Source organism: Mesocricetus auratus, unplaced genomic scaffold (assembly GCF_017639785.1).
Source record: "Mesocricetus auratus isolate SY011 unplaced genomic scaffold, BCM_Maur_2.0 Super-Scaffold_100676, whole genome shotgun sequence".
Lineage (NCBI taxonomy): Eukaryota > Metazoa > Chordata > Mammalia > Rodentia > Cricetidae > Mesocricetus > Mesocricetus auratus.
In genome coordinates this window covers 36,859,436-36,872,602 of record NW_024429266.1, presented here as the reverse complement: position 1 = coordinate 36,872,602, position 13,167 = coordinate 36,859,436, and the positions used below count along the sequence as shown (strand labels likewise).

Below are 13,167 nucleotides of genomic sequence, written 5' to 3'. Positions count from 1 at the left end.
CAGTACAGCAAAGGGAACTAATGCTAGCAATGTTCAAGCAGTAGATAGAAAGCAAATCTACATTCTACATAAACACAGTTTTTCCAATGCCTAAGTTTTCTATGCTTCTTAGTTCCATGGTACTCATGCCATCTACCAAAGACATTGTTCTGCAACAAGAGGACAGAGAGTGAGTCACCGCTCTTTTCCCATCTGATATTCATGAATGGGATATTTGTATTTGCCAGTGATGTCATTTATGGTTTGAACAGCGCTATCTTTCAATATACAAGCAGATCATACCCTAGAGGTACAACTGAACATTCTTTAGGTATTTTTTTTAGAGATCCAAGTCTCAGAAGTTTTTTTATGTTAATCTATAGACAATAGAAATGAACACACATACAACTGCATACAAACATACACCATCCAACTAACACAAATCTCACCAAAAGAGGTCACTTAGATGTAAGCTAAAAGCAAGGTCCAGGTGTCAGGATGGATGAAGGATAATTGGACACATGTAAAGGAAGGGCTGGGAAGATGTAACCATAACATGTACACATGGGGTCCTAGTTTTAGTTCAAAGCTTCAGAAAGAAAGAAAAATAAAAGGAGAGAGTGGGGGAAGAAAAAAGAAAGAAAAAGAAAACAGGATGCCTTGTGTACAGAGAGAGTACTGCTAATATGTTACTGGACTTTGGTCACTGACATTCATTTGAAAAGAGGCAACACTCAGCAATCTTCATCTGTATACAGTGATAGACTCAGATAATGACTCCAAGATGCTCCAGTGAGGAGGATGCACACTCTCCTTCCACCCATGCTTCAGAGATCAGGACTGATCCAAGTTGGTGCATATACAGCTAACTACTTCCAGGGTCACTTTCCTAGCCATCTGAGATGATTTCCAGTCTGCATTTGGCATGCTGCAGTTTATTCGATGTATGCTAAATGGAACACATTTCCCCCTAACAGTTTTGAGAATGTGCAATTGAGGAACAATCTCTGCCCCCAGCTATTTTGCTCAAGTAACTCCCACTGACACCTGCTTTGGGAATTTGTTCTCAGTGCTGTTTTTTCAAAACCCAAATACTACTTGTCTTCAGGCAGAACGGAGGTGGCAAGCCAGGCAGTACGGGAAGAACAGAAAGAGCAGATAAGAAATAGAGGGGCCCCTCAAAAGACACGTGACTAGAAATCTCCCAGAAGCAACCACATCTCCTTCGTCCTGCATGCTTCATGTTGTATATCCACAGCCAGAATAAGTCTCCTCCTCTTTTCATTCCCTTAGCTAGGAATCTGTACTTTGTGCCCAGTCTATCACACCAGCACAGTTCACAGGGCTTTTTTCACCCTGTGACTCTCATGGAAGAATCACTAACTGTCCTGGCTATGATTTTTCTCTGCTATGAAGTAGTTAGAGAATGCACTGTGATTTTGTACATAGTAATTGTCAAAGAAAGCACAGCTACTCTGAATATATTCTCAGATAATTTTCAAGCCCTAAATATTTGGAAGTGATACATCTTAAAATTTCTTTGCACTTTTTTTTATATCCTCCCAGTCTATTACCACCTACATTTCCTATATTAAAGACTATGAAAGAGAAAGGGTTGATTCTGAAAGATGCATGACAGTACAGGCTTACATCCACTTTCACTTGGAATTGCAGCACTAGAAGGCTCTGCTTGTGTTTAGATCACCTTTCTACTATGAGTAAAGGAATTAAGGTGCTGTAGAATCCAGTAACTTAATCATTAAGTTCACATAGCTGGAAAGCTACAGAATGGAGGCCATAGTATCACATCTAAACTCCTTCCCATAAGTGACAAGTTATTCCTTTGTTCTGCAAAGATGTCTTCTGAGAGGGCTTTGAAAGTCCAGAATAATGGCTTGTTTTCTAGACCAATCTGGTTGCTATGTACATCTATCCATAATCTTGCTCCTACCCATTTTCCCTTCTGTTTGTGTAGGGCTCTCTGTTTTATGATAGCAACATTGGAACTGGTCTTTCTAGTAACACATTCAGGTGTGTGCATGCTTTGGTCACAGCACTGGGAACAGCCAACTAAATAAAGCAAGTCACGGTGGCATTTATATCTCTGTGGAAATAGTGCTGTGAAAATTTAGACAGAGGGCTAAACTTGATAACATTAGAGTTATTGTGGATATCACAATTTATAACTGAACAGTTACCCTCTCCCACTGAAAAGTCAAAGAAGTACTTGCATTTGCTTGTCTGATGGGATGAGAGAAGGCAAAGATTTAAGAACATGGGCTGTATGGTAGCACAGTTGGGTTTCAATATCAGCTCTTTAGCTAATTATCTGAGAATATGAATAAGCTTAACGGCTACTTAACCCTGCTAAACAGTGGAGACAATGAAATTCAATCACTCTTGATTATACTAATAATATACCTTGCCCTTTTCTCTGTATGTGTATGTTTGCATATAGGCATAGATTAAGCATCATGGTTGGCATACCAAACAATTGAAGTAAACGGAAAACAGCATTGTCAGCATCAGTATGGGTCTTATCAGTACAATTGGAGATGGTACCATTTTGCTTGAAGATGGAGTCAGAGCTATTTTGTCATACAGAAATTTAGGCACACACAATTAATTAAACCAACTTTCCATTTTTGATTTGAGAATACATAAATTCTAGGATAAAGTTTGGAGGGAGTTGTTAGGGTATTGAAGTTATCAAATGAGCAGTAAAATTCCGTGATAATCTGTTTCTAATGCTACTGACATCATTTTGTGTCTCTACTGAAAGATCCTTGGAGGGGGAAAACCACAGCCTCTCAAGCAGGTCTTACACATTTTTATGCTGGACATCTGACTGTGGTTTTGGAGAACAATACTCTCTGGTCATTGAGTTAGAGGAAGAGTGAGAACAAGAAGGCAGCAGAGAGGAGCAAAAAGAGGAGGTCTTTTAGAAAGGATCTAGGAAAGGCTGCTGATCACGGAGTTTGGAAACTGAGGCAGTAGCTCCAGGTGGCAGAGACCACTGCGAAGGCATCCAGGCTGCCTGGCTTCAGGAGACTTTCAGGTGAAGTTCTTAGGGTGTGGGGTGGTTAGTCATTGCAGATTTTTAAGTCAGAGGGAAGCCTACCTTAGACAAACAGAACGCCTGTGTACCCCATTAGATACATTAAGGGGTACATGCTCATTATTTCTAGAAGCAGTTTATCCACCTCAAATGACTCTTGTCCTCAGAAAGAACATTTGGCTTCTTGGGGCTTAGTGAACCTCTAGTTATCTGCTATCAGTTTCTAAAAATGGAAAGGATTTGCATAGCCCAAGGAGTTGCCCAGCAAGTTGCATGGCCCTGTATAATAGGAATTGGTTAGAGTGTAGCTCTTGGGGATCCCTAGGATAGGCAGTGGCAGGTCTTAATACATAGATATCTGACAGTTAAAACTTAATATAGATGCATGTTGGTGTTATTGCTTACAGGAGGAACAGCTATCTAGCTTTCTTTTACATCAAGTCCAAATAACAGAGATCCTGAGAAACAATTAAGCCTTACTTTACTCGCAATGGGGAATCCCTCTCTTGGAAAACAATAGTGTCATTTTGCTTTAGTTCTATTGTAGCCACAGATGCCTAGCTACTCCTAAGTCAGCAGCATGTCTGGAAAATCTCAGAAGCCCCCAGAGTAGACCATCCTGAATCCCTAGGGTATAACGATACTCGAGGGAATTCCATGACCCATGTGGAATTCCCAAGGTCACAGTGCAACAAGACTTCTGGAAGGCCCTTCAGTCAAGCAGAAACATAAAAATCATCTACAGTCCTGCCAGAGACAGTAGGTAGCTGCTGACCCATCAGGCCATGGTAGGTAGCTGCTGACCCATCAGGCCATGGTGTGCTCACTCACCTGCATCCCGATGATGGCATAGATGAAGAAAAGCATGGCAATCAGAAGGCAGACGTAGGGAAGAGCCTACAAGGGAAGCAAGAGATAATAATTAATCCAGTAGACCACCACTCCTTCAGTCTTTGGCAGGGCAGGAACTCTTGTCCTGAGGCTATTTCAAGCAGGATTGACACTCTGCTGCTTAGGGCTGTTCTGTTTGGAGTAGTCTTTCTGTTTTTAAATATGTCCAAGTTTTCTGACAGATATGTGATCCCTATCTCCAAAGCTTCCTGGGCTTGACAGACATTTTGCTCGACATTCCAAAGATTAATAATCCCAGCAACTGTGACCCAAATTAAGTAAGAAGAACTTAGTTTGGGCTTCAAGGTCTCGGTATTTGTCCCTCCCACTCTTACACCTAACGCAGAACTCATAGTGGAGGTTTTGGAAGTAAAGTTAAATAACTGGCGTCCCTTGTTATCCATTCCTAGATAGAAGCATCTTTTATCTTTTGATGAAACACTATTTTCTAGTGTTTAATTCTTTCAATACTTTATTTATTTCATATAAATTCTCCCAAAGACTAATAAGAGTCATTATGAAACTGTAGTGAAGCCATGTGAAAAAAAATTTAAAATCCATATTGTATATGCTTACTGCCACTTTAGGATTGTAGCATTTCCATATGGGAGTAGAAAGCAAGCACTTGCCCTTGATATTCTAGGGCATGTGCAGACACAGGACAGTTGAGACTGGGAATAGGATGGGCCAATGTACTTTTGTGGTGATTCCAGTACAAGCATGACATTCCCTTTTCTTTACAATTCAATAAGCTCCCTGGCAGCTAGTGACACCATAAGTTTCTGTCTTGCCATGAGTGTACACCAAGTCCCAGGAGACCAGCCAAAGGCTTTCAGACATCTGGAGCAGGGCAGCACTTATCAACAGAGCTAACAAAAATGACGAGCCCCAAGAGGAACTATTTACAACTTGAACAGAGGATAAATTCAAAGGCAACTAAAAGCAGATGGGGAGGCCTCTCTACCATAAAGTGCTGAGTTCCATGATCTAAGGAAAGGAATGGCTGCATTTCCACGAGGATTGGCATAGGGGGAAGGACCTGGAGGCCTGCCCTCTTCTACCCATTCAGCTTGGCCTTGTTCTACCTTCTCCACCCAAAGCCTCCAATCCTAGATCATCTTCCTACTCCCAGATTTAGGGAGAAAAACAAAGTGTCCATCTATTTTCCCTTCCTTTAAAAGAATATTTATTTGTTTATTTTATTAATGTGTGCCTGCATTAGTTTATATGCACCATATGTGTGCAGGTGCTTGTAAATGCCAAAGAAATGGAGTTCAGGTAGTTGTGAACCACCCCATGTGTTTGCTAGGAATAAAGCCTGAGTCTTCTGCAAAAGAAATATGTGCTTTTAAAGCTAGGGCCTTCTCCTAGCCCCTGTTCTCCTCTTTTGCTACAACATACATTCCAATTCAAAATAAGAGAATGGAAGGATGAAATTCTGACCAGGGTCCTGAGACAGAATTGGATGACTCCAAGGCTGTATCAGTTGGTAAAGGTGTGTTTACATGGGGCATCTCTCTGCTTTATATTTGCTTAAGAGTGTTTTCTTTTTAATTTTGTCATTAAGCAATTTGCTTTTCCTGTACCCCAGAACTGTCCTGAAGATGAAACATCCATCCATAGTACAGCACCACTGGGATTCAGATTCACTTGTCTTCCCATGTCTGTAGTACTCACTGAAAACACCAACCATTTGGTTGTCAGTTTTTGACACCACTTTCTTTCACTTCCTTTAACTTCAATAGGACATAGTGTCACAGAGACTCAGTTAAAGCAAAAAACATGACAGGGTGACACATATAATCTTAGCCTCACTAACAACTGAAGCTTGATGGGCAGTTCTCTTAAAAACTAATAAAACTAGCATCTTGTCTTTCTAATTCTAAATGTGAACTCACCTGAGATTCAGAGGGCAAATTCTTAAGGTTTTAAATATTTCTCCTCTGTCATCTAATTCTTGAGGTCTCTGTGGGAATAATCCTGGCAAGCAGGTGGCTCTTGATGGGGTAGAAAGGCCAAGGCTGTACCTTGAAGCCTGAACATCCTTAAAACCATCTCAACTCCAATGACTCTGATAAGTAAATCAAGAAGGAAGACACTGGACAAACTCCCTTTCCAAGTGATGACATACCATGATTTTTACTGCCCTTGAACTCTAATTAAATATATAAATAGTTAAAAGAAGGAAGACAATTTGGTGAATTTATGGTTTGTCATCTTTGAGTCACTCAATTTTATCAAATTTATTTTTAATATATTAATTGAAAAACTTTTTTTACAAGAAGAGAAATGCACCCAGGCCTTAGAATACCCCAAAGACATCTAACATGTACTATTTCTTAATACTCAAAGAAGTGTAAGTATGCTTGAACAACTTTCTTTGTTATTACTACCATTGAGCAGTTATCAGACACCGACTTTTAACTAACTTTTATGTAGCTATACTAATACATAATTCCATGAGAATGTTTAAAAGAAATATATTATAATAATTTGACCAAACAGTCCTAACTTTTATATGGTGTGTGCCATTAGCATACCATACATTCAGTAGTTCAGGAGATGCCCAGGTGAAGATTGGTGAATTGCACATGAATCATCTTTTTATGAAGTACAAATTGAAAAAGTTCTCTGAAAAACTTTTCCCTGAAATTAAAACACTGAAGACATCTGACAATGTAAGGTCGACTTAATCCAAGTACTCAATGTGCACAGTCTGGAGGATTACATGTTTGAAACCAGCTGAGTTCCATACATAGCAAGTTCCACACCCAAAAAAGAACATAGTGAGAATATACAAATCCCCAATAAAATCAAATAAATTAAAAATAAAACTAATGTTCCCATCATAATACTAAATTTTATTGTTTTATTTTTGTTAATATTAGAGGGTAAAAACATGCACCTATCTCTTCATACATTAAAGTATACATTGATTATCTATTCGGGATAAGGCCTGAGACAAAGTCATAATGGCATATCTTTACTGATTAAAATTTTGTATGAAATAAAGAGAGGCTTGTTTTGGCTCATCATTGGTCAGTTACGCTGGCTTGGGTCACTGAAGGGTCACATAAGCTGAGTCTATTCATGAACAGGATTGCTTAGGGCAATCTAGAATACCCAAGTATAGCACAGATTTTGTAAAGTATGTCTTTGTCTCAGTGCTAAGGGAAAAGGCTCAAGTTACAAAGTCAAAGTGGTATATAGGTTTTTAGAATAAGATTCTATAAATGTAGATATGCATTGAACACTATTCAGCCAGCCAATGCTGTATAAGAACCAATGTATTTATACTTCTAATAAACTTAAAGTTTCTAAGTTTCTCCTTCCCATAGGGGAAGGATTCAGGGAGAGGTTGGTGCTGTGGTACTGTCTGGTAGGGTTCCACCCTCAGGGAGTCTCTTACCTTAAAGGACTGCACAAAGGTCCACAGTAAAATGCGGATGGTGTAGCCCTGCCGCAGGAGCTTTATGAGGCGCGCAGCTCGGAAGAGCTTCAGAAAGCTCATATTGAAGCCACTGGTGTTCACCAGCTGGTGGACCAAAAGGAAACATGTAATTAGTGACAATATGCTCATTTGGAAAGATCTAAGCACTGGTATTTTCCCATTTATTCCTTATTCAGATCACAAAATAGACTGACAGTCTCTGTCTTTTGTGGTTAACCCAACTCCGGTGAGGGGCACCCAGTGAGTCTCTCTCTAAGCCTCCCATCCCAGCCCTTCTATTGTTAGGTAGATGAGCACTGGGAGTACCCCTGCACACAGGGGAGGAAAACTGGCTTCCCCAGACTCTACCAAATGCACTAAAAGTCTGCACTTAGATGCTAAAGGAGCAGGGCTAGTAATTCCCTAGTCCCCAGTGACATTCTGGTATTCAGTAATTACAATAAAGCTCACCACAAGTTCTTTGGGGTGAACTGATTTAGAGAAACATTTCAGGTCTAACAACTTTGAGGTTAAAGACAACCGTGTTTCTCCTTGTGGAATTTAGCCAAACACTGCACACTACTTTCTTCTAACAGCCTCTATTCCACTTAAGGCATTAGATGTCTGCTATTTGAGTCATACAGATGTAACTAAACCTTCCAGGAGACCTACCACCCCAAAGTTTGCAGTTCTTTTGCTAATGCTCAGGAAGGAGGAAGTGGATTCCCAACACCAAAGGGACACATTCGACTGGATGAGTTATAAATGGACTCTTATGTGGAGAGGACTTTTTTTAATGCTACTCCAGGATCCAGCTTAAAGATGGGGATCTTGTGAACCATTCACCTTGCTGTCTGTCAGGATAATTTCTGTGATACTGCCAATCACTGTGATGAAGTCAAAGATATTCCAGGTATCTCGGAAATAGTTCTGCCAAGTGAATTCAGTCACATGAACAATAGAAAATGGAAAAAAGAAAAAAAAAAGAAAAGACATCTTTTATTACATAACGTTGTCACTTGGAATTAAAACTTGTCAATTCATGCATAAGTTCATTCTAACTTTGGGCTTAGTTTCCTGTTTCTAACCCGGAATTCTGTTTCTCCTTTACTAATTTGGGAAATCCTTATTTTAAAAACAGTTCTACAACTATTTGAAGACCATGTTTTTGAAACTGTCACTAAAAATCCCATAAGAAAGATTTTTTAAAATTATAAAACATTTATTTTTCAACCACACTACTAAGTTTGATCAACAATTAAAAAGCTTTAGATTTATAATGTATATACCTCAGGGAATTTGTGACAAGTACACACTGTTAAACCTTAAGCATCATACAACTTTAAACTTCTAATTTTATTGCTACAAGAGGCTCTATGGTATTAAAGGTTACAGACATGCCCCGAATCTCCAGAGTCTTTTCAGAACAACTGATTGACAGTAGAATGAATAGACTTCAGCTTCCACCCCACCCCACTGCTTTTCTGCTCTGTTACACCTTGTAAGGAGGTGTAATTAAGTTTAAAAAAAAGCAGGGAAGTAGTCATGAAATTAGAAGATTGATTGAATACTATATGTGGGAGATGTAAAAGACCAAGAAACTCCACCAATCAGATAATGGAACTTGCTTCACACTGCATGATGTGTCAATCCTATCTCAGATAGTACAGAACTTGGACTACATCCTTTCAAACAGGACACCCACACCTCCAAATTGGCCACCTGACTTGCCCCTGGGAAGCAAGTGCAATAAAAGTTTTTGGAGTACCACCAAAGCACCCCTTCCTACCCTCATAATTACCATCACTTTATCTTTAGCATCTGTTCCAGACCCTTGATAGTCTTTTAATTCATTTGTTCCTCTTGTGGGTGTGAAAGTTAGATAGTACCAAGTGTCCCATTTTTATATAGTACTGGAAAGAGAGATTGGCCAGGGAAGTGAAGATACACCACGGATAAAGGATTGTGCATAGAGAGGTTATGTTTAATGAGCAACATATATTTAAGACTCTAAGACAGCTATTGTTATCTCTATATGAGAAAACTAAGAGTTAGGGTGATCTGATTCCAAAGCCACATGTACCCTAGAGTATAAAGAAAAGTAGATGTGGTCAGTGTTGTAAACAAGTTCACTTTCCAGTGGGGCACTTAGCTCATCAATGAGGGAGACAAGTGGGGGTCCTTAAAGTCCTCAATTTTCAAGGCATTCCTATTCCCCATCCCAAAGTTAACTTCTTAATTTTTAGTTCATAGATTTAGGTTTAAGAGGGTTAGAAACCTTGAGTTCCAATTAAGGATGCCTTACAACATAGAATGACACATCTTATCATTTTGCAGTACAGTACTTTTCCATTTTATCAGTAGGTTCATTTCCCATGATTTTACTTACAGTCCAAAATACTAAATAAAAATTATAGAATGCCAAAGAGAAGATATTAAGTGCTTTCTCTAAGTGAAAATTTTTAACTTAATAGGACAACACACAGTTCAGTCCAGGGCCTCATAATGGTGCTTCTGTTAATAACACACCATGTATACAATGGAGGTCTCATACTTTGCCTGGTGATGTAGCTATTATAGTTTGTAAACACATACTATGATAGTTACAAAATGACAAGATCACCTAACAACATTGTGATTAACAATGTTAGTGTTAGCTTGACAGAATCTAGAATCACCTGGGTGATGGGCTTCTGAGCATGCTTGAGGGATTATCTTGCTGGGTTATTAAGTAGGAAGACCCCCTCCCCCAGCTAGGATCCAGTTACTGTATACATAAAAAAGGGATGCTTTTGTCAGAGTATATTTTATCACATCAATAGGAAACAAACTAAGATAAATGTGCTTCTCAGAAATAATCCCATCATTTATCAGTATATGAGAGTAAATATGCAGACATCAAATTATCTCCACTTTCAGTTATCTATTGGGGATTTTAGAATGTGTCCTGGCTACTGAATAAACTAGTAGATTATTGTGAACTCTGGGGTCAGACAGACCAGGATTTGACTCCTGGATCTACCCTTAATTAACTCTAAATAAAGTATTAATTTTTCCTGAGCTATAGTTCACCTACTAGAGGAAAATAAGTAAGCCTATCTAATACAGTTGTTACTTAGAGAAAATGAACATCTAAAGCACTGGATGGATATTTACTGGGTAGAACAATGTATGTTGCTTATTTCCACCATTCTTTCCATTTTATTCCTACCCATTTTCTAATTCTACATTTTATTGCATAACCTTTAAAAGGCCCACATTTTATGAACTTCAGGTTTCTCATTCAAATTGATAATCACCATGATGACAATGGCAATTATCTACTATGCCTGTTTCAGAGTTTATGAGAAGATCTAACCAAACAGTCCATATTGGGGGTATCCCAAAAGATTAGGGTGCCAGATAAATATAATGGTGCCTTTTCTGGTGTGAATGACTCCAGTCTTGAATGAAACACAGGGATGAGGGTGGGAAGGAGGCAGGGCTTGAGGCCGAGTCCTCTAGTTAAAGCCTGTAAGTACATATTCAGCATTCACCATAATTAGAGACATAATTGGGGCTTAAGTCACAGATGATGCCAACACCAAGACTCATAGAGAAGCTTTCCCTGTGGTGCTGCTGGCTTTCCCCCTCTTTCACTTTGCCCTACTTGGTCTAGACTGTTTCATACAGGCATCTTTGTTTGCTAGAAGTTTCTTTTTACCTTTTTATTTCCTTGAGTCTCAAAACACTCAAAAGGGGGTCAAGCATTCCACAATGCAGCCACTGCAATGGGTTCCTTTCAACTCTCCACCCAAATAATCAAATAAATGGTTGTATAAAGAAGAAGGAGACTGAAATCAACCTCCACAATCAACACTGACAATTATCAAGCCCAGCCCAGAGTCCCTTTTACAGCTGCTACCAGAAACACTTATTTTGATTTGCAGCAAAGTTTTCTTTCTAGGAAAGCCGTCAGGTCTAGTATACACTTATTCTTGAAAGGGTAGCTCACACCCTAAATAAATGTGAAACAGCTGTCAGGTGGGCTTATCTGCACCCTGCTGAGCTCACAGCAGACCCTGAAGCAAACAGGAGGAGAGGGAGGGACTGATTTTGTTTATAGGACATAGATGCAAAAGGCCAGGTTTTGTTAACATTCTTGAGAACAGATGCAAAAATTTGCCAAACAATTATAATCACTAGTTGAGGAAAATTAAAAAGAGAGCTCATGCCAGAAAAAAATTCATTGAAATACATCTCCAATCCAATTCCAGACTGTTCCCCCACCCCCATGTTCCCTAAAGGTAATTGGACATTGTAAATTTAAGTAATAAACATTTACTTTAATTGACAGAAGTTATTCTTCATGCCTTCAGAAGGCTAATAGATAAAAATCTATGATTTATTGTGTTTGAGGCTATGAAAGATATTTTCCCATTCAAATCATAAAAATTCATATATATGTTACCAGTAAATAATCACTCAAGGTTTGCTAACCTAATTTGTATTTTCTTTCAGTTGTAGCTCTAGTCTACTGTTGACAGAATTCAGTAGGTCCAGGGTGGAGAGTCAGATGTGTATAGGGATGAGGAGGTGGCTCCCTTTGCCTTTTCTCCTACTCACCTCGCAGACTGTTTATGGAGTAAACTGAGCTCACTATCAGAGGGACAGGAGGGAAAACCATTCCTGAACAGCAGTAAGCTCCATGCACCCCAAAGGAAGACAAGCCTGATTAGAACAGACATACCAGGAAGCCAAAAGCGATGACCTTTAGGACACATTCCAGGGAAAACACCATGGTGAAGGCAATGTTCAGGTACTTTAGGGCAAGTTCATAGGTGCAAGGAGCAGAATAATACTGCCAGGAAAGAGAAGAAAAAAAAAAGAACAGAGTCAAAGCCTTAAGGCATATGTATATATGGTGGGGCCCACATACATGCCAGGTCTAGTCATCTCTCAACTTGCCCTAATGGAATACTTCAGTGTATGTATATTATATAGTGAAACACATACCTATGTCCCCACTCAGGACAACTGAATAGCAAAGCCACTTTCATGCCCAGACTAAAGGTAACCATGACTGAAGCACATTCCAGAGTTAGGTGTTTTGTACTTAGCATTAAGTAAAATCAAGTTCACATTAACTTTAGTACTCCTTTAGATTCCATGATGTCTGAAGGACATTGTCCATTCTGGTCAAAGATGGACCCTATTGACATTTTTGTTTCTGAAAGCCCCTAACTGCTACTCTATGTTACTCTGAATTTCATTCAATGACCCCGTCCCTACCTCAAAGTCCAGGGACTGGACTGTTGAGCTAGGTAAAATCAATGATGGTGTCAGAGCAGGTAAAGGTGGCAGGCAGGTAAGGTGGAGTGATTTTCCCAGTCACTACACCCACACACTTATTTCTCACCTTCATCATCAGTACAACAGTATTCAAGGCGATCATGGCCATGATGGTATATTCAAAGGATGGAGAGACCACGAAGTGCCACACTCGGTACTGGAAGGTGTGCCTGTTCTGCGGCATGTAGCGGGTGAGGGGTTTTGCACTAATGGCGAAGTCAATGCAAGCCCGCTGCAGAAAGTCAAGTTGTTAGAATCAGCTCAACCCTCCTTCTCCCCACCCAAACCTTACATGGACTCTGTTAAGATAGCTTATCTACTGCCTAGGAATTCCTTATCTGAAGTATGTGGCACCAGTGTGATTTGGGATATCAGATTTATTTCTGAGGTTTTACATAAATGTAATGAGATATTTTGAAGACAGAATGCTTGGCTAAGCACAAGCACAAAATTCATTAATATTTCATATGTGCCTCAT

General features: G+C 39.4%; 1 protein-coding gene across 7 annotated transcripts in view; it reads right to left on the bottom strand.

Moving 5' to 3' along the window:
• Window positions 1-13,167, bottom strand: part of Cacna1e (calcium voltage-gated channel subunit alpha1 E) — a 450,477-nt gene that overhangs the window by 26,947 nt on the left and 410,363 nt on the right. For all 7 annotated transcript variants that reach the window (XM_040737130.1, XM_040737129.1, XM_040737133.1 and 4 more), the window contains 5 exons: window positions 12,757-12,921; window positions 12,088-12,198; window positions 8,205-8,288; window positions 7,338-7,463; window positions 3,869-3,934 (listed from right to left, as the gene is read on the bottom strand). In XM_040737130.1, coding sequence (XP_040593064.1) covers window positions 3,869-3,934; window positions 7,338-7,463; window positions 8,205-8,288; window positions 12,088-12,198; window positions 12,757-12,921 — 552 coding nt within the window. The remainder of the gene's footprint in view (window positions 1-3,868; window positions 3,935-7,337; window positions 7,464-8,204; window positions 8,289-12,087; window positions 12,199-12,756; window positions 12,922-13,167) is intronic.